This window comes from Chanodichthys erythropterus, chromosome 17 (assembly GCF_024489055.1).
Source record: "Chanodichthys erythropterus isolate Z2021 chromosome 17, ASM2448905v1, whole genome shotgun sequence".
Lineage (NCBI taxonomy): Eukaryota > Metazoa > Chordata > Actinopteri > Cypriniformes > Xenocyprididae > Chanodichthys > Chanodichthys erythropterus.
Genome location: NC_090237.1, coordinates 36,516,934 through 36,543,462, shown reverse-complemented (window position 1 = coordinate 36,543,462; position 26,529 = coordinate 36,516,934). Strand labels below are relative to the sequence as shown.

Genomic DNA, 26,529 nt, shown 5'->3' with positions numbered 1-26,529 from the left:
CTTAGTTCACACTCGGGGCAGACATTGTATGGTTGTGTCGACTGTGGACTCTTTCTTGCAAGAAATAAAATCTTTATAAAGTGAATTCTCCTAAGGTTTGTCTCTTGCTAGTGATGTCAGCTAATTAATTTTTGCCGCAACAGCAGTCAAGTCGTCTTTAATATCTTTCTGGACCTCAAAAGGTGCAATGAAGATGCTGCCTGGTGTGGTTCAGAAACCCTCGGATTTCATCAAAAATATCTTAATTTGTGTTCTGAAGATGAATGAAGGTCTTACAGGTTTGGAACAACATGAGGGTGAGTAATTAATGGCAGAAATGTCATTTTTGGGTGAACTAACCCTTTAACTGCTGACATGTTCACAGCTAGCTAACTAAAAAAATAATACATCCTAATTAAATGGCACAAACATTTGAAGGCAACTCTATCACTGCCTTTAGCATTCAAGAACTAAAGGCTAAAGGCTCAAGAACGCAGTAAACAAGTTACGTACAACAAGACTGTGCTTTTGCAAATCGTTGACCAAGCGTTTGTGTCTATGTACTTGTGTAGAGCAGTTTTCTGACCTAAGGCTACAATTTTACTCTTTTCCACCCAGATCATTCATAAAATATATATATTTATGTATTGGTACGAGTTGTTTGATAGATTGATACATCAAGAGAAAACTTCCCAGACCACTGGAAACAAGAAATGCCAAATAAAGGGTTAAGCTACACCTTTGTACAAATGTCCTATGATAACTTTAAAACATGCAAACAAACTTCTTAAGGAGCAATTGTGATTGTGATGAGCACAAAGAGATTGTAAGGAGTACTATCGACTCTGGCTTGAAGTACTAAAAAGCCTTTCAGAGTTTTTATGTATAGTTCTGTATGTATTTTCCGTCCCCCAAACAACATATACCCAGTTTCTTCTTTTTGAGTGGTAGAAGCCAGTTAAACAGTAACAGAGCTGGAAACAAAACACTGCAGCTTTGAATCCCCATGAATGGGAAAGTTGCTGAGATCCCAATCCTCTCCTACGACCATTGTGCCCTTGAGCGAAGGCACTTAACCCCAGGTTGCTCTAGGTGGACTCGATTAAAGCAAGTTGCTTTGGATGAAACACATCTGTTAAATGACAGATGAGTCAAAAAAGTAAATACCTTATCTTGCAATACTTTTCCAGACATTAGAAAGCCTCTGTAGTGCCTAAGCAAAGAAAACGTTTGTGACCGTGACAAATCACTACAATAAAACAGTACTATAACCGCAAGTCCCTTTAACAGCTATAGTTAAAGTGCTCATTTCTTTTGGAGATTCTTCCTGATCTGCGTGTATTGTGTCCTACCATCCCATCTTTTGTAGCCCAGGACCTGAGTTCGTATTTGTTACGACTTGTTTTGTGCCGGTCCACTTTTTGGCATTCTCTGTCAAACTGTCTTTGTAACTTTAGCGCCAGTTCTCTGTCCTCCTTTTCCTGACTCATTCGCCGGACAATCAGATCATCAAGCCTGTCGCAGGCATTGCAGCTATCTGTCCGGGATATTTTTGTCTGTAGGTTCTCTTCCAAGTGTTTGGTTTTGTGGCTTCTCTTTTTGCCCCTTCTTGAGGTAGGTCTGTTAAGTACACAGCTCCGGGGGGTAGGCTCATTTATTAAGTTCTCGGGGTCTACAGCACCCTGAGTACCATGTCCAGCGTGTTTATCTAAAGTTTCTGTGGGTTCACAGAGTGCTTTGCATCTGCTACGCCTTTTCGGGGACGAAGTATCTGCAACAGTTTGAGGTGTTGACCTGATGTGAGTGCTAACTGGCTGTGTATCTTCCTCTTTGTTACACTGATCAAATATAAGCCGTCGTTTATTACAGACTACAAGTTTATCCTTCCGATCCTTAGACCCACAATTGCATTGATGATCCTCTAAGCCGTCCTTGGGTACAGCACAGTTGCAGAGTTGGCTGTCCTGTTCTTCAACGGGACTCAATTTAAGGCTAAGATCTTCTGCGATCGGACTCGTGACTGTACCTTTTGAGGTCACCTTGATGCACTGACGATCAACTTCAATCTGCTTCCACTTCTGCAAGATGGTTGGGCTGGCCTCGTAGCTTGTGGACTTGTGCAGAGTCCGTGTCAAGTTCCTAGGGGTCGACTTCACGATCGTAGGTTCCAAAAGTCGGCCATCGGGCAACCTTTTGGGGGGTGTGCATGGCGAGCAGACGATAGGCTTGAAATGGTTGAGTTCTTCCGATATGCTATCATTGCTCTCTGGGCTAATGGACCTCTCTGGTTTCGATTGAAGCACAACAGAAACAGATGAGGTGTGGATGCCCCGCCAATGGTGTCTCTTATCTAGGCTCAGTACCGGGGCTGAAAAAGATAGACTGTTCTCCGAGGAAAGAAGGATTCCAGCGTTGTAACTATGACTGATGCTAGCCTAGAGAGGGGAAAGAGTGGTAGAGTAGTATCACTGACAATAAAAATGACTATTCACTGGATAATTTGTTTACTGTCAAGCCTGCACTGATTTCAACAACAGATGCTATTTTGTACTACAGGGGTGTACAATTGTGCTTCCAAAGTGCGGCACAGATTAGCTCCAAACTGCCTTAATGCACTTGCATGGAAGTTTCTTGTAATTTTGAAGACACTGATTAGATGGTTCAGGTGTTTAATCAGAATTGGAGCTAAACTTCAGGAGCAGGATTGGACACGTCAATCCTACTATATAGGTACTGTGGTTTAGTGGGCAAAGTTTAAGGGTGATTATATGCTGCGTTCATTCCATATTGTAATTACCGTAATTATTTACGGAGATCACAACTCGTGACATTCAACTCAGAGCTGTTCACATCCTCAGAATCAGAATTATGTAGGGGTGTGACGAGACGACCATGACAGAGCATGAGAGTGAAGTTAGCAAAGAATATGCCACTGCTACATTTACATTACATTACGGTGCCCACCACAGCACCGCCTCCACTGTCGTTTCGCTTTTTTATAAAAAATAAATCCATTTAATTCAGTTGCAAAATGGTCACTTCAATTGTAAACGTATGCTTTGCTCATCCAGCATGAGCTGCAGAGTCGCACACTGTGCAGCAGTAATCACAGTTCACTGATCATGTGACGAGTAAGGCGTGATGACTGACAAGACCATGGTGGAGGATTTGTTGCGCAACAGAGCCTAAGCATCTGATAAGTGTCTAATCTTCACACTCAGCACCACCGCTCCCTATGCATAGAGTACGTGTGATCGCGAAAGCAAAAGTAAAATGCGAGCACAATTGACAATTTTAACGATTCGATTAAATTACTATTCACATGCTTTCAATTCGATTCGATTCAATTACGATTACGATTCGTATTTCAGTTACAGTACATGGCAAATTGTCTAGAGGAAAAAATCTCTCAACTAATGCTGTAAACTACACATAAAAGTCAGTTGGTACTTTATTTATATACAAACACTTAAATTACACTCGATGTTATTATAAATAAAGTTTAGATTTACATAATCATATTTCTACTCCAATTATTTTATTTATTTATTTTTTTTAAATATAAACATTTAAATCACGGCTGTCATAACTGATTTATTCAAACATGCATTAAATATTGAAGAACATTAAAAATTATAATGAATATGTAACGGTGCATAGATATATTTATCAGAATGTTGCTTTCTAGAGTTCGTTTTTCTAGCTGACTAATGAGTTTATGGTCACTGAACATGTTTTTCTGAGGTAAATGTGATGTTACGTGACATTGTTTACAAGCTGTTTTATTGACGTCTTTTGATACGGATTTCAGTAAGTTGTACAGTATATTTTAACAAACCTTCAGATGTTTAGTTGTGTTTATTTCGCGCTGTAACTGGTATTAAAGCAGGGAAGAGGAAGCTCCTCTTTAACTGAGGCGCTAAAGGGATCTGTCGCGTCACATTAAACCGTGCCAAAACGGTATTTATTATTTGAATCTCATAATAAGATGGATGTCATTTGAAATCTGAGACTTTGCTTTATATCGAAAGTAACAGAGCAAACGATTATTGCGATTTATTGGATGGGAGGCGCTACATATTCTGCTCATTCATCAACTGAAAACAGACACGACTAATCGATTCTTGGGATTTAGGAATCGATATTGGTTCGTAAAAATGAGAATTGATTAAAATCGAGAAACCGATATTTTTTACCCAGCCCCAATACGAACTAATCATCATGTAATGAATGTCATTTCAGTTCTAATTTCTGAAATGACATTCATTACATGATGATTAGTTAAAACATTTCAAAATGCACCTGTTTTTTCAGTCATGAATTTTGTCATTGAGGATTTCTTAAAAATAATATGCAAAAATCTCATCTCGTTCTCATGAACCCAATCTTGTGTCTTGTTTTGTGAGCCAATTGTCTCGTCACAACCCTAGATTTATGCGTTTCTACAGCAACACTATCAATGCCAAAATGAATCTGTAGTGGTCAGGTGGTAGCCTACATCAGTCACATGGTACAAGTCAGAGCTCTCAGAAAATTCTGGGTCTTTACACAAGTTGAAATCTCATAATTACGTTAAATCCAACTTGGCGCGAACACACCTATACACTAAAAAAAGCTCTAGTCGTGCGTTGAGAAACAGGAATGCACAAGATTTATTTTAGGGTGTGGAAAAAATTCCAAGTCAGTTGTAAAATCAAATTGCAATATATTGGATTTCTGAAATCACAAATGGACCTACATGAAATTCTCTTTTTTTAGTAATCATTACAGAAGACCTTGATTAGCTTGTTCATGTGCATTTAATTAGGGTTGGGCCTAAACTCTGCAAGACAGTGGACCTCCAGGGCCAGATATGAAGAAGAATGTGTCTTCTAAATGGTTACTTAATAAAAAAAAAATATTTTCAGCACTCTGAAATTGAGTTGAGAACCAAATATATTTCTTGGAACAACAGGACTGGTGTTTTAATTACCGATTCACCCTAAACAACAAATTAGACTGATGATTATTTGAACAGATGCGTTCAGGCAATAACTGAAATGTTATACCTTGTCAGGAATGGCATGATGTGTGTGAACTCTGCTTTTTCCTCTGCCGTCCTCAGAATCTGTACAGCTCCTGCTCCTCTGAACAGCAGTGCTATGAAGACAGCTGGAAGCACAATGGCAAATTATGTGACATTTGGAAAGTTTGAGATTAGCACTGACTGATACTAGTATCTTCGCATATTAACAGTGGTGTTGTAGTTTATGTTTGTGGCAGTTCGGGCTCTATCAATGCATTGTCATGCATTTATATTTACACTAATTATTAGTTTGTTTTCTTTTTTATGACTGCTGAGTGAATATGAATATATTTCTGTCATGACAACTCTCAAGAGTTTTTGGCATAGTATTGGATATGACAATAGTGATACGTTTGGTCTTGGCGGAATTGATCTGGAATATTGCTGCTGCTGTAGAGCAAGTACTGGACTTTCTACTGCCGATACATGCGCAACACGCTGCTGTGAGCAAGTAAGACATGCTGCTGCTGTACAATATAGCATATATGAATTACCTGTAGCAGATCTATACAGGTGGAGCTGGGGAAGGTGGAGGGTTGCTGAAAGAGCTGCTACAGCAAATGCTGACCAAGTATTTGAAGGTTGAGCAGTGAGCTCATTGGTTACTGATACAGCAGGAACCAATCAGCTGTGCCCTATAGAGAATGATGTGATTGCAAGCAGACTGAGTTAAAGACCTATCAGCCTGTGCCATCTAGAGTTTCATGACAGAACTTTGTATAGCTGAAATCTACACATATTACATCTCTGAATATGTTCAAACTAGGGCTGGGAATTTACATTTTTTAATGCATTTAATGCACTTGCCCCGCCCGCAGACCTACATAGGACATCTGCTATTCATGCAGTTGACTGAAGATGAATATGACGCAGGGCGACAACTCACTGCATGATATAGCCTACAGAACCATGAAATAAACCACAGAAATATGAAAAAAAAACAAAAAAAAAAACATTGCATCTGAAAGCTGCAGTCATTTTTTATTGGTTAAAATAAATGGAGAATATCCCGTGTTTCCGTGGGTTCTCAGCGCCTATGTAGCCTATAGTTCATGATAGACAACAGTTAACACGTGAATATTTTGAATAAAAAAGGGAAAATGAAATAAAAGTGATACATCTATTGTGCCTGTATGACGCATTTCTCAGATTAATTAAAGGTGCCCTAGAACCAGTTTTAACAAGATCTAATATAAGTCTAAGGTGTCCCCTGAATGTGTTTGTGAAGTTTCAGCTCAAAATACCCCATAGATTTTTTTTTATTATTTTTTTTAACTGCCTATTTTGAGCCATAATTATATATGCACCGATTCTGTGCGCGGCCCCTTTAAATCTCGTGCTCCTCGCCTCCGAGCTCTCTACTGCCTTAACCAGCATAAACAAAGGTCACACAGCTAATATAACCCTCAAAATGGATCTTTACAAAGATCTTTTGTCATTCATGCTGCATGCATGCATCGATTCCTGTGTGTATACTATTTATTTTGATGTTTACATTTGATTCTGAATTAGTTTGATGGTGCTCCGTGGCTAACGGCTAATGCTACACTGTTGGAGAGATTTATAAAGAATGAAGTTGTGTTCTCCGTGAATACAGTAAGAAACGATGGTAACTTTAACCACATTTAACAGTACATTAGCAACATGCTAACAAAACATTTAGAAAGACAATTTACCAATATCACTAAAAATATCATGATATCATGGATCATGTCAGTTATTATTGCTCCATCTGCCATTTTTTGCTATTGTTCTTGCTTGCTTACCTAGTCTGATGATTCAGCTGTGCACAGATCCAGACGTTAATACTGGCTGCCCTTGTCTAATGGCTTGAACATGGGCTGGCATATGCAAATATTGGGGGCATACATATTAATGATCCTGACTGTTACGTAACTCGTGTTTATGACTCACTGTATGTCATTTCCATGTACTGAACTCTTGTTATTCATCTATGCCGAGGTAAATTAAATTTTTCATTCGATGGCAGCCCTAGTTCAAACATAATATAATTTGCTTGCCACTTTTGGCCACTACATAATTTTTGAATGCTTCTATGTTTCATTTTCATATGTTTGTGTTGACTGTTTTTCAAAAGTGTGGAAAATGGTCATAATAAGGAATAAATAGGTGTGTGTGTGTGTTTATGTTTTCTGCATGTTAATGTTTTCCAGGCCCCCCGTTCTAGATACAATGAATTCTAACACTAATTCTATAATTCTAACACTAATAATAAATACATTTTAAATATAAAGTAAATATAAGTGCAATACCCTCTACTGACAGCAGGGGAGCATCTTGTTTTTCGTACAAATGCTGAAACATGTCTGGTCCTCTTTCCCACTGGCTCTTCATTCTCAGAGTCTGACACGCCACAGAACTGAAACACAGTAACTAGTGTAAAATGGACAAGCAAATGTAATTAAGCAATAACAAAGTAGTTAATAAAAAGAAATATCCCAAATTATGAAGCATATGAATTTAAGGGTTAGTTCACCCAAAAATGAAAATTCTGTCATTAATTACTTACCCTCATGCCGTTCCACACCCGTAAGACCTTCGTTCATCTTCAGAACACAAATTAAGATATTTTTGTTGAAATCCGATGGCTCAGTGAGGCCTCCATAGCCAGCAATGTCATTTCCTCTCTCAAGATCCATTAATGTACTAAAAACATATTTAAATCAGTTCATGAGAGTACAGTGGTTCAATATTAATATTATAAAGCGACGAGAATATTTTTGGTGCGCCAAATAATGAATCAGCATGTCGAATCAGCGGTTCGGAGTTCCAAAGTCACATGATTTCAGCAGTTTGGTGGTTTGACAGGCGATCCGAATTATGATTCGATACACTGATTCATTTATGCTCTGAATCTTCCTGAAACAGTGTTTTGAAATCGGCCATCACTAAATAAGTCGTTCTTTGTTTTTGTTTTTTGGTGCATAAAAATATAATATTAATATATTTATAATATTATAGAGTTTTTTTGTATATAAATAAGCTTTATAATATTAATATTGAACCACTGTACTCACATGAACTGATTTAAATATGTTTTAGTACATTAATGGATCTTGAGAGAGGAAATGTCATTGCTGGCTATGCAGACCTCACTGAGCCATCGGATTTCAATTAAAATATCTTAATTTATATTCTGAAGATGAATGAAGGTCTTACGGGTGTGGAACGGCATGAGGGTGAGTAATAAATGACATTATTTTCATTTTTGGGTGAACTAACCCTTTAACTGTATGTGTGCATGTTTACACCCAGCTTAGACCCAAGCAAGTAACAACGAAGAAGAGTTTTGAACATACAGGATATTGACAATGTTTCAGCATCCCACACTCTTCCTTTCTGTGGATTTTTTTCTTTCTCTCTTCAGTTTCTTCACTGCATCCACCCTGAAAAAATAAACCTGTGCTTTATATTTTATATTTTATGTATATATATATATATATATATATATATATATATATATATATATATATATATATATATATATATATATATATACACACACACACCTACACACACACATCTAAAACTGTATTTCATGTAGAACAAGCAAAACCAGATTATTAGAAATCAGAAGTCCATTGCATTTTGTTTGTGGACTTTTCCACTTTGTTGGAACAATAGTAATTTTATCAAATGTTAATACCAAGGTATTTATAAGTACTCCAGAATAAATAGCATGGTATATGTCCAAGAACACTGTAATACTATATTTTTTTTCTAAGTGTAGGCAAAAAATAATGTCATGAACAACAGCAATAAAGAGTGCAAACAATTTAGTGTCACACCTCAGTAACTTACCTTCATCTTTTGTTTCTCGTACTCTTGACGCATTTCTCCAGACTTATGAATTGGTACAGGTGCACGAAAAATCTCTAAGATATGAAAACATAAAGAAATCACAAAAATGGCCAACTGGCTTCCTTCTTCCTAACGCCAAGTCAGTAATGGGACCAAACCATGATAAACACATTTGATGCTCTCAGTTCAGTCACCAGCTCCTCCCACTGGACACACACATGTCTGGACAAGTTACCACTCAGTTTTACATTCAAGTTTACAAACAACCAGGATATCACACTAGACTGTCTTGTAAATCTTTAAAATATAGCAAGTCAGATGTGGGTAAGAAACATAGCTAGAACTAAAAAAAAAATTGATTATTATTATTATTGATTATTATTATTATTATTATTATTATTATTATTATAAATTAAATTAATTTCAACACTTTATAAAGTCTAAATTCAGGTGTTTTCAATACTTTATAAAGTCAGGTATTATCATTTTGTCCCTTTTCTACTCTTATCTGCTCCCATGACGTCCGAAAACTTAAGAACTCTGAAAAATTTGGCAAAAATAACCAGCACCAAAACACATATATATATATATATATATATATATACTCCAAAAAAACTTATGTTGAACGTATTTGATCAAATTAGCCACTAAAAACTTTTGTTGTGTTTAATCACGTTCAAAACGCGACGCGCCAGACGCGACGCGACACGGACCGACCGAGAAAAACAGTCCTGTGTGAACGCCCCCCAACAAAACACGGTTATCCTTCCAGTTTCACTGGTCAAATTTACTGGCTTCATATCGTTTGCGATGGTAAAACTCAATAATAATAAAAAAAAATATTGTATTATTATTGGGTTATTGGTGAAACGGTCATCTGAACTGAAATCACTGAAACTGTCTGTTATGTCAAGCCGCGATTTCCCGAAGCGTAAATAATTATTTCAAACTCATGATTATGTAATATGTCAAGTCGCACGAACCTCCGTCCGCGATCTCTCCATCCCTCTGCTCCATCCTCCGCCTGCATCTCTCCGGGTGACTGAGCCGGACCAGCTCCCAGAGCTCGGTGTTGACCAGGCTCTTCTCCCGGGACTGTTTACGGGCCCAGCTGGACACTCGCAGCCGGCACAGCGGACAGCACAGGCTGATCAGCTTCACCGTCCGCTGGAAGCAGTGCAGGCACACCGAGTGTCCACACGGCATCGTCACGGGCTCCAGGAGGATCTCTGAGCACACTGGGCACCGGGCCTCCTCCAGAGACAGAGGAGCGGTGTGAGCGCCAGGCCTGCTTTTGCTTCTCTGCCCCAGTCCAGTGGATTTGGCGGACCCCACCGCCGCCATTTTCATTGGTATGAGCCTGCGTCTGGGTTTGAACACAAGCCCCGCCCTGTCGTGACGTCACGTGCAGCGGTGGAAAGACAAATTCTTATTTTTTAAATTTTTTTATTTTTTATACACTGGTCACACAGTATCTGGACACTTCACTTAATCTTAATATATATATATATATATATATATATATATATATATATATATATATATATATATATATATATATATATATATATATATATATATATTAAGATTAAGTTAAGTGTATACTTTCAGTACCCTACCAAGTATTCAGGGTTGGGGAGTTTTTTAATTGCATTTCATTAAAGTTACATTTTAAATGGGTGGTAATCAAATTACAGTTACATCCAAAAAGTATTTTAGATTACCAAAGTGATTATTTTTAATACCATTTATTTCATTTAAACATTAATATAAACTGGGAAATTAATGTAAACAGCAACTGGTGATTCTCTGACTCACACTGCAAAAGCATCCTAAGTTAGGCTACAGTTAGTTAGCCTACAGTTTCATTTTTATAAATTCAGTCATTTTGTCTTGTGGAGTGTATGTAAACATCTGTTATGTGAAATAAGCTTATTCAGGACAGTATTAAATACAAATAACATGCAATTCTTATTTTGTTAAAATTGTATATTCTTCAAGGGGTATGAAACTGTAGCCTAACTCAGGATGCTTTTGCAGTGTCAGAGAATCACCAATTGCTGTTTTTATATATATATATATATATATATATATATATATATATATATATATATATATATATATATATATATATATATATATATATATATATATATATATATATATATATATATATATATATATATATATATATATATATATATTTTTTTTTTTTTTTTTTTTTTTGTTAACGATGCTTTTTCTTGATGTAAAGTTTAAGTTTAGTATGTAGTGCACCAAACCAGTAGATGGCAGTGATGCATCTCGCCTCCGCATTCACCCTGTGGAGTTAAAGCAGAGTAAGTTAAGTCCGCACTGGCAGCATTGCAGCAGCGTATAGTAAGAATGACTGTCCTTTAACAGACACATCGAGCTCTGTGAGTGTTAAACATCACTTTATGTTGGAACTTGCGCTTATAATCCTTGTATTCGGTGCATCCTGTGCTAAAGCTGGTTTGAAATGAGGACATTACAGTTAGTGTTGGATTTTTCCTAAAATATATCAGATTAATTGCAGAAAATATGGGTAGTTGATAAATAGCATACATGAAATGAAAATGTTTATTGTAATCTGCACGTAATGTACACAACATGATTCCATAAAACAGCATTATAATTAATATATTAACTGCTTTCATTGCTTCACAATGTCATGCCAACCTCCTTTGAATGATGTTTTATGGGCAAAATATGGAACTAATTGTGACTTTATTTTCCATCTATAGTTGATGCTTCAAAAGCTCATCCGAAAACACAATGTCAGTGGGTAAGGCTGCTGTCAAGGTGCTGCATTTAGGGAGGATTTCCTACGGCAGTGCCTTGAAGATACAGCAGCAGCACATAAAGCAACATCTGGATTGGTCCAGCATCAGCCCAAACACTTTATTACTGTGTGAACATGAGCCTGTGTACACCGTTGGCATCAGACAGGCTCCTTACCCTCCTGAGGAGGAGCGAAGACTGAAAGAGCTGGGCGCAGACTTCTTCCGTACCAACCGAGGAGGTCTAATAACGTTTCATGGACCTGGTCAGTTAGTGTGTTATCCTGTCCTCAACCTGGGCTGCTTTAAGAAGAGTGTGAGATGGTATGTGTGTGAACTGGAAAGGACTGTGATCAAGATGTGCAGCAAATTTGGGATCAACGCCTCCACTTCTCCAGATACAGGTGTCTGGGTGGGCAACTACAAAATCTGTGCAATTGGTAAGTACATTTTTAGGTTTACATTTCCTTTATAAATACTGATTACTGGTCAAAAGTTTGGACACCCCTGCTCTTTATTCATTATTATTAATTTGCACATTTTATAATAATAGTAAAGTCGTCAAAACTGGAAAGACGAATACACTAACAGTCAAAAGTTTGGAAACATTACTATTGTGAATGTTTTTTAACGAAGTCTCTTATGCTATAATAAATACAGAAAAAACAATAATATTGTGAAATAGTATTACAATATAAACAAATTTTTATGTATTTATTTATTTTTTTAATACATTTTAAAATGATCCTTCAGTAATCACTCTAATATGCTTATTTGGTTCTCAAAAAACATTTCTTATTATGATCAGTTGTGCTGCTTAATATTTTTCTGGAAACCATATGTTGTTGTTTTTTTTTCAGTATACTTTGAATAGAATTTTAAGGTGCACATAGAGTTAAAATAATTTGTTTGCAATGATGTAAAAGTCTTTACAATGACTTTTGATCAATTTAATGCATCTTTGCAAAATATTAATTAATTTCTTAAAATTTTACTTGACCCCAAACTTTGTGACCAATAGTGTATAGAAAGTTCCCAAGAGCATTTTCAATGTCACAATTTGTTTACATTTTGGGCCAGATTTACTATCAGCTTCTGTCAGTACAAACCCTAAAAAACTACTGTTGGGATTTACTAAAGACACTCAGTGATAAATTGGCACTGAAATTAGGTGTGGACAGGGTTATTTTTGGCTGACCTCACTGCATATGCATTAGGAGTTTCTCTTTCAGATGCAAAATTTATGGGAGGAAAGTAGTGTTATCAAAAGTACTGACCGCGATACCAAGTCGGTACCGAAATTTAAAAAATGTGACGCTTTGTTTGAGCGCTGTTGAGCGGATTCGTAAACACATCTGATTGGCCACTGTGTTCATGCGCTTATTGGATATGTCTGTGATTGGCTTCAATGATCATGAGTGTTTGATTTTGAGAGCGGGACCGGTCCGCTGATAGACGCCTGCTTCTAAACACTCCCGTGTGTATCTGTGTAAGTGCTCGGTGAAGAGCGTCATTGATGACTATTTACAACATGTTTTTGAAGCGTTGATCATTGTAGCCAATTACAGACATATCCGATGAGCGTGTGAACTCAATGGCCAATCAGTGGTGTTTACGAATCTGCTCAAAGCATCACCTTTTTAAAATTTCAGTACCGAAGTCGGTACTTTTGAGAACACTAGAGGAAAGTATTTAAATTAAAGGTGATTTACTAAGGTTTGCGCTAGTCAATTTACTGGTATTTGCGCCATTATTTACCGCCCAAAACAAGCACGTCTTAAAGGTGCTCTATGTAAGTTTTTGACTGTACTAAAGCATGAAAATACCAAAATATGTTTGCAGTTATTTATTAAACATGCTCAGTTCACATACTCGTTTCTCTGAAAACCATTGCTACAGCCTGTTATTTTACTTTGAAATTTGCGTTTTTTTGTCAGAATTTGTTTTTGTTTAGGTCTGTGCAAGATCACACATTGTCAATTTACCCAATAGTATTTCACCACCCCGGGTTGCCAGTTGACGTAAAATACATGCAGCGAATTCTAGCCATGGAAGCCAGCGAACAAACTGGGTCAGAGATCGCAGATTCTACCCAACCTAAAAAGCCTCAGCATATAAAAAACTTGATATCAACTCATCATAAATCAATAAATCAACTAATTATCTTACAGTGTGTAAGTCTCCTCGCCTTCCAATGTCAATTGAGTTCGCTCCTGTTGCGTGTCCTCAAACTGGCAACCCGTGAGAGCATCAAGTCTGAGGAGGAGGGGGCGGGGCAAACAATATTTTGAATTTGGACTGCAGTACCCATTTCAACCACTAGCTGTCATTCTTACATAGAGCACCTTTAAGCCAGACGCTAATTTGCGCTGGTAGATTGCGTTGGTCATTATGGAAAAATCCGGCTGCATCTGTGTTCTTTAATTTGCACGTCGTCAGTAGATCATGTGCAGAACTTTTCACTCACATCAGCACCTTTTTGGAATTGCGCTTTCACGATAATGTTCCTTGTTAAAAATAGTGCAGATTAAATGTTTTTGTCATTTGGTTTTGTCATAAAATTTCTTTGTATAAAATGTTCAAACAATATATTCACACACAGCTTTAAACAAGAAAGAAAATCAGGACCCCACTGCACTTTTTGTACAAATAAAGTTCAAGAGAAGAATGTGATCAAGAATTTTATTGGTAATTGTCTTGTTCTGCAGGAATCCATTGTGGAAGATACATCACCTCTCATGGTTTGGCTCTTAACTGCAACACAGACATGAGTTGGTTTGACAACATTGTGCCGTGTGGGATTGTGGGAAAAGGTGTGACCTCATTGAGCCGAGAGCTGGGACGGGATGTCTCAACTGAAGAGGCCGTACCAAAACTGCTGGAAGCTTTTACTGAACAATTTAACTGCACTTTAACATATAATGGTAGCTTTAGTTGAAACACATTTATGATTTACTACTTCATTGTAAACATTACTCTTTTTTTAAATGTCTGCTTGTAATGTTATTAAAAGTTTTCTGCAATTTTTCATCAATTTACCTTCCTGAAAAAATACTGTTGTGGTACCATGAGACAGTGATGGTATCAGATGGTAACTATGGTACTGAATGCTTACCATATTCATATACCATGCTTTTTCTATTAACATGGTAGCCCAAGGTGCCTCAAAGAATATCAAGGTGCACTGTCAAAAAAATGTTGTTCATGGTTGAACAAACAGATTTTCTTCATGGGTTTTGTCAGGAAACAGTGCTTGACCCAGTAGAGTGACCAATATGAATAATGAAGACCAGGAGTTGCAGTTCTTCACATTTCCAAAAGAAGAATTGAGCAATACAGCAGTGGCCCTGTTTACACCTGGTATTAAGATGCATTTTGTCGGATCACAAGTGGACGATGCTAAATACAAGTGTAAAAGGGGTCTAAAATGTTTTGAGCTTGCCCACTTTCAAACACTTCCAGAGGTAGTCGAAAATGCATCAGACTGGATTGCTTTCATAGTGCAAACACTCGAATACGTTCTTACTGACATAATTCGTAAACATTATGGGAAGTGCGCTAGCCAGACGGGATTTAAACTTTGTCTTGAAGATGATAAACGTACCAAGCACAATGTTCTCTTAGCATTCCTGATTTCTACACACACACTCACCGCATTCAGCCGGTCTTGTGGCTATCAGAGCAGAAGCGAAAGCTGATGCTCTTCATATGTTTTTCCATCATGTAAATTGCCTGAGCTTATTTTGTCCATTAGAACTAAATATCAGAAAAAGCTCATACATTTACCCACCCATAAACCCTCCAGAAGTGGTTGAAAGTGGACAAAGGGACAGATTAAAATACCAAGTGTAAATGGGTATAAGCCTGCCTCATCCACTTCTGATCCAATCAAACAAAACGAATCTTAACATCAGGTGGACTCCACAAGACCTCTGAACGTGTCCTGTGGTTTCAAGCACCAAGACAAATTACGAGGTGGGAATTGCAAGGCCTCCAGGATCATATTTGTTGGTCCAGCACATCCCTTAAAGGGTTAGTTCACCCAAAAATGAAAATAATGTAATTTATTACTCACCTTCATGTCATTCTACACCCGTAAGACCTTCATTCATCTTCGGAATGCAAATGAAGATATTTTTGTTGAAATCCGATGACTCAGTGATGCCTCCATAGCCAGCAATGTCAGTTCCTCTCTCAAGATCCATTAATGTACTAAAAACATATTTAAATCGGTTCATGTGAGTACAGTGGTTCAATATTAATATTATAAAGCCACAAGAATATTTTGGTGCGTCAAAAACAAAATAACGACTAGTGATGGCCGATTTCAAAACACTGCTTCAGGAAGCTTCGGAAGCGTTACAAATCAGCGTATCGAATCATGATTCAGATCGCGTGTCAAACCGCTGAAATCACATGACTTTGGCACTCTGAACAGCTGATTCGACACGCTGATTCATTATGCTCTGAAGCTTCCTGAAGCAGTGTTTTGAAATTGGCCATCACTATACAAGTCACTGCATGAAAAGTGGGATTTTCATCACTAACTGTAGATTGTCGTGGAAGTTCAGGTTTACGACTGCACACGGCAATTTGCAGGCAACACCGAAAACTGCCGTGAATTGTCAGAAATTGACGTGGGCCTTGCTTGGCAGTTGTCCCCCCATGACCACCATGAAGGTATTAACTTCATTCTAAGAAAATCTATAAATAAATCAGTCTCAGTATAGCCTAATTATAAAATCTTAAATTTTAGCTTGAATTTATATATTTAATGAAAGTATGCTAGATTATTTATTGTGTGTCATTAGCAATGGCCAGTGTTATGTAAAAAAGATGCACAAATCAATTTATTTAAACAATTAGTTTTAATCAGGCTTTGCCACAAAGGTAAAATGTGCATTCCATGCAAACAACATCACAGTCTCCTAGAGCTCAACCACTGTGCATAGTGGCATGACTACAGTGACCTATTCTTTGGTCTTGCTTAAATGCACAGTGGATGTATTAACCACACATCTCCCAGCAGAAATGATGCTGGGTATGACATGTCTGTTCCCTGCAAGCTCCAAACTTCTATTGGCTTTCCATAAAAATGTCTGTCTGGATGGCTATGAAGCCAGGAAACTTGCACAATAACATGTTTTTTTTTTTTTTTTACAGTCTATGGGTTGATCGCGTCCATGCAGAGGAGTTGAGGGGGAGACGCCGTCCAGCCATTGTAGATCACGAAACAGCAAAGCAGCAAAAACACAGGAAATGGAGGAAAAGGTCTGAGTACAGGGGCCCGTTTCAGAAAGGAGGTTAAGTGAAAACTCTGAGTATGTTAACCCTGAAATGAGGGAAACTCTGGGTTTTCAGTTTCAGAATGGCAGGTATGTCAAACCCGAGAAAGCACTTATACTTAAAGTCAGTTACCATACTAACTTACTCTGTGAACCTAACCTGCGGGAGCAGGTTTTCTTCTGTAAACCCAGAGTTTCCTTCGGTCTCCTCCCCCTTTTTAAAGTGCAAGTGATGTTTAAATAATTAACTCATTCATTAACACTGCAAAAATTAGTATTTTTCATCCTATTTCAAGTACAGATATCTAAAAATCCTTAAATCAATATGGATTTTCTATATAAGAAAATGATATAAGATATTTAGTCTTGTTTCCTGGGGGATCTAAATTAAGTGCATTTTACTTAAGTAAAATTATCAATATCTGCAAGTGTGGTAATAAAAATAATCTTAATGCAAACGGAAAGTGTCGGAGTGTCTACCCAGGTGAAAAAAAAGTGCAGTAAAATACACTTTATTTTAGTACACTTCCATAATGTACTTAAAGTGCTCTATGCACTTATTTTGTACTAAATATACTAAAAGCTGTACTTTAGTACTTCTTAAGGTAATCTTAAGAACATCTAAGTGTACTCAACTGTGCTATTTTGGGACACCATGAATTTGAACTAAAATGTGCTTTTAACATACTATCTCTGTATATAAAAAAATGTAGTTACCCCTTGTAGTACACTTGAACCCATCTATCATACACTTTTAAAATAGACTTATGATGTATTTCAAATATAATATTGATATATAATGAATATATACAAAATGTATTTATAATAAATTGCCTACAACATTACGAATACATTTTGTATATATTTATCATATATTATTCTTATATTTTAAATAATTCATAAGTCTATTTCCTATGTCTGATGAGTACATTTAAAGGTGTATGAAAGATGGGTTCAAGTGTACTACAAGTGGTAACTAGATGCATTTTTTTAATACAGAGATAGTATGTTAAAAGAACATTTTAGTTCAAATTCATGGTGTCTCAAATAGCACAGTTGAGTACACATGATCTTAAGATTATCTTAAGTACTGAAGTATAGCTTTTAGTATATTAAGTACAAAATAAGTGCATGGAAATAGAGCACTTTCAATACATTAAGTGTGCTGTGTACTAAAATAAAGTGTATTTTACTGCACTTTTTTTTTTCACCTGGGTAGACACTCCAACACTTTCCATTTGCATTAAGATTATTTTTATTACCACACTGGCAGATATTGATAATTTAACTTAAGTAAAATGCACTTAATTTAGATCCCCCAGGAAACAAGACTAAATATCTTATATCATTTTCTTATATAGAAAATCCATCTTGATTTAGGAATTTTTAGATATTTGTACTTGAAATTGTACTTGAAAAATACTCATTTTTGTGTGAATGAATGAGTTAACTATTTAAACATCACTTGCACTTTAAAAAGGGGGAGGAGACCGAAGGAAACTCTGGGTTTACCAAAGAAAACCTGCTCCCGACCAGGTTAGGTTCACAGAGTAAGTTAGTATGGTAACTGACTCTCAGTAGAAGTTACCTCTCTTTCAGAAACGGGCTTGACTTACCCTGCTTTCTCGGGTTTGACAGACCTCCCATTCTGAAACTGAAAACCCAGAGTTTCCCTCATTTCAGGGTTAACATACTCAGAGTTTTCACTTAACCTCCTTTCTGAAACAGGCTCCAGGAGTAAAAACATGTCTGTTTATATGTTCGTCTTGCAAGTACTGCTGTATGAGTCGTCATGCCCATAACCTCGCACGTGATTGGACGAGGGCTAGAAGGCTCGTCGGGCTCCTCCAATCACATGTGAAGTCATTGTTATACGGAAGAACTCGCGAGACGAGCTCGCATGTAAACAAGCACGGTGTGCCTATAAAGCTGTGATGTGAATACAGTGTGCCGTCAGCTGAAAGATGGACGTCCCAAGACTGAAGAAAGGACCTCGGCGCCTCTGTGAACATTGCGACACTGAACTCTGTCATACACAGTATTTTGACCACAGAAAGCGCTATTTCAAAAATGGAGTTTGGGAGAAAAAACCCAAAAGGACTAACGTTAGGTCAGATAAAATACTACAGCGCCTGCTGCTATCCAGTCATGACCCAACCGATGGGATATGTACCGTCTATGTGTAAAGACCTCGAAGATAACTTGGCTGGAGTTTGAGAGATTGATGTGATAGGCACGAGGACCCAAAAAAAGAAGTGATGGAAGAATCTGAAGAAATGCACCCAGCGCCTGACAGTTCAGACAACGGTGAGCACCACAATTTAACTGTTATACCTGTACAGCTGTGGGCTACAGATATCGTAACTGTACCTGGTTTACCATTTAAATTGTCTTGTTAAAATGTGGTTGCTTTTCACTGTTGTGGTTATTGTAATAACAATAATTCAATACGTATATCGCATTATAATGCATAACTGTATCTTCTGCATGGGTTGTTTTCCAGACGAAACAGCAGATGACCAACGCATTCATCTTTTCCTGGACTCCAGCGATTCAGAGTCAGTGCAAGATGATGAAGACATCTCCTGTAATATGGTAAGCATGAAATTACTTTTGAATATGCAAGTATAAAGTTCCATACATGCTAATCCAGAGCTCAAACGGGAAAACCCAACATGTTTCACCAACATTATTGTTTTACATTCTCAGTCAGATATACCAATATCCTAATATTACATTTGCTCAAATACTTTACACCTCTGAATAAACAATTGAATTACAAACAATTCCAAAAATCCCCTGAATGAAGTTCCCACATAATACTTTTAACAGGTTTGTTGCACTAAAGCTAGCTGTTTGAGATGCACATGATCTTTTCAAACTACAGTTTTAAAATCTTTTCATGCTCCGATGGCCATATTAATGATGGTCTTTTCAATCTCAAATGGACATATTCATGCGCTAAGTACGGCCGTTTGAGGAGATGAGTTTTAAATGTGTACTTTACATTTCCATAGGATGTGACTGAAGAGGAGGAAAGCCTTGCTAAGGAGCAGAGTGAAGCCTATCCTCACATACAAGATGGGGAGGGGCATAGAAGTGATCAGTCCAGAAGTTATCAACCCCTTTCAGCCAGTCCGCAGACCGGCGAGAAGAAACTGCTGAATGCTATCAGTGGGCTCTCTCTTACTCAGTTTGTTGCCGATGTAAATGAGCAGTTCACTTTAGTAAACTCCAGGTTGCTGTCCATAGAAGATAGGTTGGCTGCTTTGAAGTCGAAAAACTGTGTGGAAGATACTAACTCTAAGAAGAGAAGACTGGTGCACAATCCTAAGATTGCGGTAAGACTGCTATCTAAGCTAAAAGTAGCCTAAAAGCAAAGCTTTTTTAAGTAGCACAAGCTAAAAGTAGCCTTGTAAAAGAACAATTGTAAGTTGCTTTATAAAAGTGTTTTTTTTTTTTTTTTGGTCTTATAATAGGTTGTTTGCAATCACGTGGTTCTGGTGACGCGCGAAATTCCGGTGGAGGGCAAGCAGTGAAAATTAGAATGGAAGAGATGGGGAAAAGTCCTTCCTTTGCTGGTTTAGAAAGGTTTAAACAGAAAAGCACTACATATGTTGGACGCGATCCTTCTATTATGAAGAGGAGTGACTTTTCCACTGGATTTAAAGACTTGATTGCCCTCGAGGAGACAGATATAGAGGATGTGAAGCTGCATGCCGTCACGCCGTGTTCAGTTCTAGTCTGTGTTTGTTTATATCGCGCTGCCTTTCTACTAGTGAAGTTAGAGCAGTATTTTGATTTTCTGTCGTGATTGTGGAAAATGTCGCCATTGTAGGTCATTTATGCTGAATCGGGAATTTTAATAGGAACTCACGATATCGTTCGTGGAAAGGACGGTAATACATTTTCGCCATGAGAGGGCGAGGGAAGACGACTAGCAAATGTAATAATGTCACTAAATAAACCCACTGCCTTTCACTCAGAATAATCACATATTTTGCTTAGTTTTTTGTATTTGGTTTTTGTGTAATAATTAACATGTTTTAGAGTATGATCACTCGGCTTGTGAATGATTATAACTTGCACACAGCCACTTCAAAACCGTTCACGAGCTTCTATGGGTTTGATTTTGGTTGTCATTTGTTGAAATAAATACAAAAATACAGCGTGTCTGAACGTGACTTTCCTCCGTGGTCATATGGGAAAGTGAATATTTACAAAAACAATAAAACTAGTTACGCTTCCAACAAATAAATTGATCGACTTCTGTCAGCTTGTTGAACACATTTATTTTATTTGGATATTTTCTACCACACGATGGCTGAAGCAGCAGCGCGTGACACTGTTCTCATGGTAACCAGATCAACATTGTGAACAGAATACTACAAAACTGAAGTGAAAACATAGTTAAATAGGATAAAATATCTTCTCCTCCCTGCAAACGATAGCATGAAGAATGTGAATATTTAACCAAGTCAAAAGGGTAAGCAGGTATACATATTCATTTACGTTAAGTATCAGCAGACGCAAAACGCTATAAAAGGCGACAAATTTAAAAAAAAAAAAAAAAAAAAAACGAAATAAGTTATAAAAAACTGTATAAGTTATGTAAACGATATAAACACCTTCTGGGTTCTCAATTTTATCGATTTGAGCAACCATAAACAACGCAAAACATGCAAATTTTGAGTTTTTGATAGGATTCCTATATAGAAACATCACTCCCTGCCCTCCAGACTCATTCGCGCTGCTGCTGTGACGTCATGTGCAAACAACCTATTTACAGGAAGCAGTAGGCCTACGCCGTCTTCACAACTCGGAGACAAATTGTAGGCGCTACGAACCGGAGCAAGGGTAAGATTCAAAGAATATGCTTTCATTCTCCTGTATAAGGAAATAGATCCGTTAATAGATACCGATCTTAACCGTACATTTTGTTTTCACAGACTAACCTCGCTTCATATCGAGGCCGTGACCTCATATTTGCTCAGAGCTGTGTCTGCAGGTCCAGATTTACATGATGCTGATAATGATGACATTGTGTGTAAGTAACTTTTACTATTTTCTCCTTTATTGTTTTTATTAAGTTCTTTTACACATTGTTTTTTATTCATATCACTCTCATTTAATTGTTTTCCAGCTGCCTGTAAGACATGTTACGAGACAGTACGCAGGAGCTTCAGGTACAAACATCCAGATCTTGCATCGCAGGCGGAAGCTGGAGCTCTGTGCCACGCTGCAGTCGAGATTAGAGGCGATTCCAAAGTACAGGGCAACGCACCACAGACGTCTGCAAAATGGACTGAATTCAGACAGAATGCCGCTAGTTACCTACAGCTCCGAAGTGGAAAACAGAGACTTCATGGTGCTGTAGGATTTTGGGCTTCTTGTGAGCTTCCCATTTGTTGTGTGGGCAGATCTCCTACATTTTGTACATGGTTGTGTGTTTGTGTTTGTGCTAATAAAGCTCTTTCTTTGAATAAACAGCATGTCCCTGGCAAATTTTCCTTTCCTCAATAAATTCATATCCTTGATGGTAATAATAGTGTAGTCCATAGGATAATAACAACATAAAAGCATATCATATGAATATATAAAATTAAATAATTATATGTTTTATATATATATATATATATATATATATATATATATATATATATATATATATATATATATATATATATATATATATATATATATATATATATATATAATTATCATAATTTTGGGGTTTAAATTTATAATGACCCAGGGTGACCAATAGTAACAGATCTGCCAACCAATCACGAGTGATTAGTCTTGTTTAAATGTAGTAGTTTCAACCAATACTGAGTGAGGAAATTCAAGCCATTCTCTGGCAAGGCGCGGGTGCTGCTATTCATATGCTAATTAGAGCAGTTAGCGCCTCTGCGAGCTCCACATACATCATGGTTCGTTTCCGTCTGGGATGTGGCACAGACGAACGCAATGTTCACAGGCTCTAAATTGTCATTAATTCTTGAAAATTAGGGAGATTTCCAGGCGTTTACGGGGACAAAAATCCCACTTTTCATGCAATGAGTCGTTATTTTGTTTTTGTGGTCGCTTTATAATATTAATATTGATCCACTGTACTCTCATGAACTGATTTAAATATGTTTTTAGTACATTCATGGATCTTGAGAGAGGAAATGTCATTGCTGGCTATGCAGACCTCACTGAGCCATCGGATTTCAATTAAAATATCTTAATTTGTGTTCCAAATATTAATGAAGGTCTTAAGGGTGTGGAACGTTATGAGGGTAAGCAATTAATGACAGAATTTTCATTTTTGGGTGAACTAACCCTTTAAGGCAGGAACACAGCAAGCCGATGAACTAGTGGCGACGAAAGCAGACTGCGGGGTTGGCTCATGTTGGCAGCGTCTGGGTCCAAAGTTGGCCTGACACACCAAATTGACAGCCGACGGCCAAGTAGCACGTCCGTTCTGCGCCTGCTTAAGATGAAATGCATTTCTGTACCAGCAGGTGGCAGTAGCTGAACAGCCAATCAGAATGATCAGATGGACATTTTGTGTAGTGTATTAAGATGGGTTTCGGTCGATCGGATCACAAGTGGGAGAGACATTCTCATTTACATCTGTTGTTTTAGTACATCTCTTTTGTCTACTTTCAACCACTTCTGTCCTTCTTTGAGGGAGGGTCTATGGCCGGGTGAATCTATGGACTTTTTTCAGATCTTTCGATCTAATCAAGACCACATCGAATGAAATGAGTATGTGTTAGAAATCAGGAAAGGTGAGAGATCATTGTGCTTAGTACATTTTTCAAACTTGGGTCTTCAGCCGACAAAGTTTAAAGGTGCCATTGAATTGAAAATTGGATTTACCTCGGCATAGTTGAATAACAAGAGTTCAGTACATGGAAATGACATACAGTGAGTCTCAAACTCCATTGTTTCCTACTTCTTATGTAAATCTCATTTGTTTAAAAGACCTCTGAAGAACAGGCGAATCTCAACATAACACAGACTGTTAAATAACAGTCAGGATCATTAATATGTACTCCCCCAATATTTACATATGCCAGCCCATGTTCAAGGCATTAGACAAGTATTAACATCTGGATCTGTGCACAGCTGAATCAACAGACTAGGTAAGCAAGCAAGAACAATAGTGAAAAATGGCAGATGGAGCAATAATAACTGACATGATCCATGATAACATGATATTTTTTGTAAATTGTCTTTCTAAATGTTTTGTTAGCATGTTGCTAATGTACTGTTAAATGTGGTTAAAGTTACCATCGTTTCTTACTGTATTCACGGAGACAAGACTGTCGTTATTTTCATTTTTAAACACTTGCAGTCTGTATAATTCATAAACAACTTCATTCTTTATAAATCTCTCAAACAGTGTGTAATGTTAGCTTTAGCCACGGAGCATACTATCAAACTCATTCAGAATCAAATGTAAACATTCAAATAAATACCATACTTACCCGATTAGACATGCTGCATGACGAACACTTTGTAAAGAACAATTTTGAGGGTTATATTAGCTGTGTGAACTTTGTAAATGCACTGTATTATAGTCGAGAGTTCGAGGGGGGTGGGGAGCGTGAGCATTTAAAGGGGCTGCAGCCTAAATCGGCTCATATTTAATGATGCCCCAAAATAGGCAGTTTAAAAAATTAATTTAAAAAAATCTATGGGGTATTTTGAGCTGAAACTTCACAGACACATTCAGGGGACACCTTAGACTTATATTACATCTTTAAAAAGACATTCTAAGGCACCTTTAAATCCCACTTGGCTAGCGTGCTTCCCATAATGTTCACACATCAAGTCAGTAATATGCTATAGGTTCTTCATGGAACCATAGATGCCTATGAAGAATCTCTTTAAACCTAATGACATTTAAGAGTCTCATGAAGGCCTGATAATGTCACCAGAGGTCATTCTCATAAAAGTGCCTTTATGAGAGTGCCTAAAGCCAGGTGAGACTGCTACACATTTTCCAAATTCACAAATTACTTTTCTTTCTGTCCAACCTTTGCTTTGTGTGAAAACAGTGCCAAATTTTACAAGCTGTAATTATGTTTTGGAGCAGCTTTCTGTAAAGACTCCATTTTTGTAAACATGATTTATATTCTGTCAGGCTTGTGGAAATGGCAGGCCTGTGGTGGACGAGCAGTGATTTATAGGTGTTTTTCCCTCTGATCATTGCAGTGGCACTGAGTGGACGGCCATCAAAAGGACGGGCGCTGGATTCAATTACATGCTGTGTCCTCTACAGTATGTGTGTCCTTGGGGCCAAAATCTTGTGAACTCATTTATACCTGCTGAAATGTCACCTTTTGAAGCAGAAACTTATTATAATGAGGGATGGTATCCGTCACTGCATTTGACTGCTACCAAAAAAGTACTGTTCATATTGTTAAAGGTGCAATATGTAATATTTTCTGTCCGCTAGAGGTCACTAGTGGTCTATTCAAAACAAAGGCGTAGTTTGATGACACCAAGTTTAAGCGTGGAATCTTGGGACATGTGGTCTTCACCTCAACAGACGGTGCAAAAGAACTGGGATTGGACTCGGGCAGAAATCATGTTCATGGATGTGATTATTAGCATTACTGTAGTATGAAGCAGAGCAGGAGCGAGTGTTGTGGAGCTGAACGAGGAGCTGGAGCGATTGATCAACACACGCCTCACGAGCAGCAGGACTTTTATTATGACACAGTCGCCGGCGCCGCTTCCGCTATTCCGGTCATGAGTATGAGGTAACACAGCTCTGTTTATCATATTAGACACATTTGAGAGTGTTGAAAATTATGTTATAACGTTACTCTGTACGTTCACTCGCCAGCTGCTGTGAGACACTGTTACACACTGTAGTAAGATAGATCCATTTTAGAATATCATATTAAATGCTGGATGGCTTGTGTTGATAAATGGCATGAAATTAATTTTAAAATTTATTGTATGATGGAGAAAATGCTGTATTACTGTTACTAAAAATAACGCTGCATCTGATTATGCTATGTTAGCTACTTCACAAAATAGTGTTTTTCTCTGAGGCGTGGTAAAGCGTGAGACTCGCAAAAAATCAAGAAAATTAGATTTAAACAATAAGACTAAACGTGTTGAGCTATATAACAATAATTAGTTTTCTGTCTATAAATATATCAAAACAGTTGTTCCATAGTCTACTAAAACATGTAACATATTAAAGTGTCTTTGGTGTTTCCATGATTTCTACAAAATAAAACCGGAAACCGAGGGTAACGTGGGTAAGACGCAATTGACAGGCGACTCCTCACACGTCCCGGAGCCTTGGTTAAAATTGCAATTTTCTCACGATTTACAAATAGTTGCAAACATTTGGGATATTGTAAGTACTCAAGTGAACAAAATATATAACACTGGCCTAGTGGTTTTTGGATATTTTACTGCAAAAATCTTACATATTGCACCTTTAAGGTTTCATGTCTATAATTTTATGACATGAAACAGCGTTTTAAGTTCTGGTCTATAGGGATTGTTGCATCAAGTAATAAGAGTTCACCCCCAAGATTAAAATTCTGTCAGCATTTAG

The 26,529-nt window shown here is 37.4% G+C and overlaps 3 protein-coding genes across 6 annotated transcripts; 2 read left to right on the top strand and 1 right to left on the bottom strand.

The window, feature by feature from the left end:
• Nucleotides 1–813: 813 nt before the first annotated feature.
• Nucleotides 814–10,249, bottom strand: rnf169 (ring finger protein 169). The gene is made up of 6 exons (XM_067365937.1): nucleotides 9,850–10,249; nucleotides 8,867–8,940; nucleotides 8,365–8,451; nucleotides 7,318–7,424; nucleotides 5,028–5,130; nucleotides 814–2,414 (listed from the first exon to the last, which is right to left on the bottom strand). Exons 1-6 carry the CDS (start codon nucleotides 10,214–10,216, stop codon nucleotides 1,263–1,265), a joined length of 1,890 nt encoding a protein of 629 aa, XP_067222038.1. The 5' UTR covers nucleotides 10,217–10,249; the 3' UTR covers nucleotides 814–1,262.
• lipt2 (lipoyl(octanoyl) transferase 2) lies at nucleotides 10,134–16,912 on the top strand. Of its 4 annotated transcripts, XM_067365941.1 has the most exons (5): nucleotides 10,134–10,218; nucleotides 11,121–11,205; nucleotides 11,632–12,107; nucleotides 14,376–14,591; nucleotides 16,831–16,912. In XM_067365941.1, the coding sequence occupies exons 3-5, from the start codon at nucleotides 11,663–11,665 to the stop codon at nucleotides 16,863–16,865; spliced, it is 696 nt and encodes a 231-aa protein (XP_067222042.1). In that variant the 5' UTR covers nucleotides 10,134–10,218; nucleotides 11,121–11,205; nucleotides 11,632–11,662; the 3' UTR covers nucleotides 16,866–16,912. The 4 variants fall into 4 exon arrangements, with proteins under 4 accessions (XP_067222042.1, XP_067222040.1, XP_067222039.1 ...); XM_067365939.1 differs by lacking the exon at nucleotides 11,121–11,205 and having other exon boundaries at nucleotides 10,142–10,218; XM_067365938.1 differs by lacking the exon at nucleotides 10,134–10,218 and having other exon boundaries at nucleotides 11,195–11,283.
• A 1,899-nt stretch (nucleotides 16,913–18,811) lies between these two features.
• LOC137004922 (uro-adherence factor A-like) lies at nucleotides 18,812–22,434 on the top strand. Its single transcript, XM_067365630.1, has 6 exons — nucleotides 18,812–19,259; nucleotides 19,456–19,547; nucleotides 19,970–20,293; nucleotides 20,432–21,809; nucleotides 21,902–21,999; nucleotides 22,096–22,434. Exons 1-4 carry the CDS (start codon nucleotides 19,211–19,213, stop codon nucleotides 20,489–20,491), a joined length of 525 nt encoding a protein of 174 aa, XP_067221731.1. The 5' UTR covers nucleotides 18,812–19,210; the 3' UTR covers nucleotides 20,492–21,809; nucleotides 21,902–21,999; nucleotides 22,096–22,434.
• Nucleotides 22,435–26,529: the final 4,095 nt, after the last annotated feature.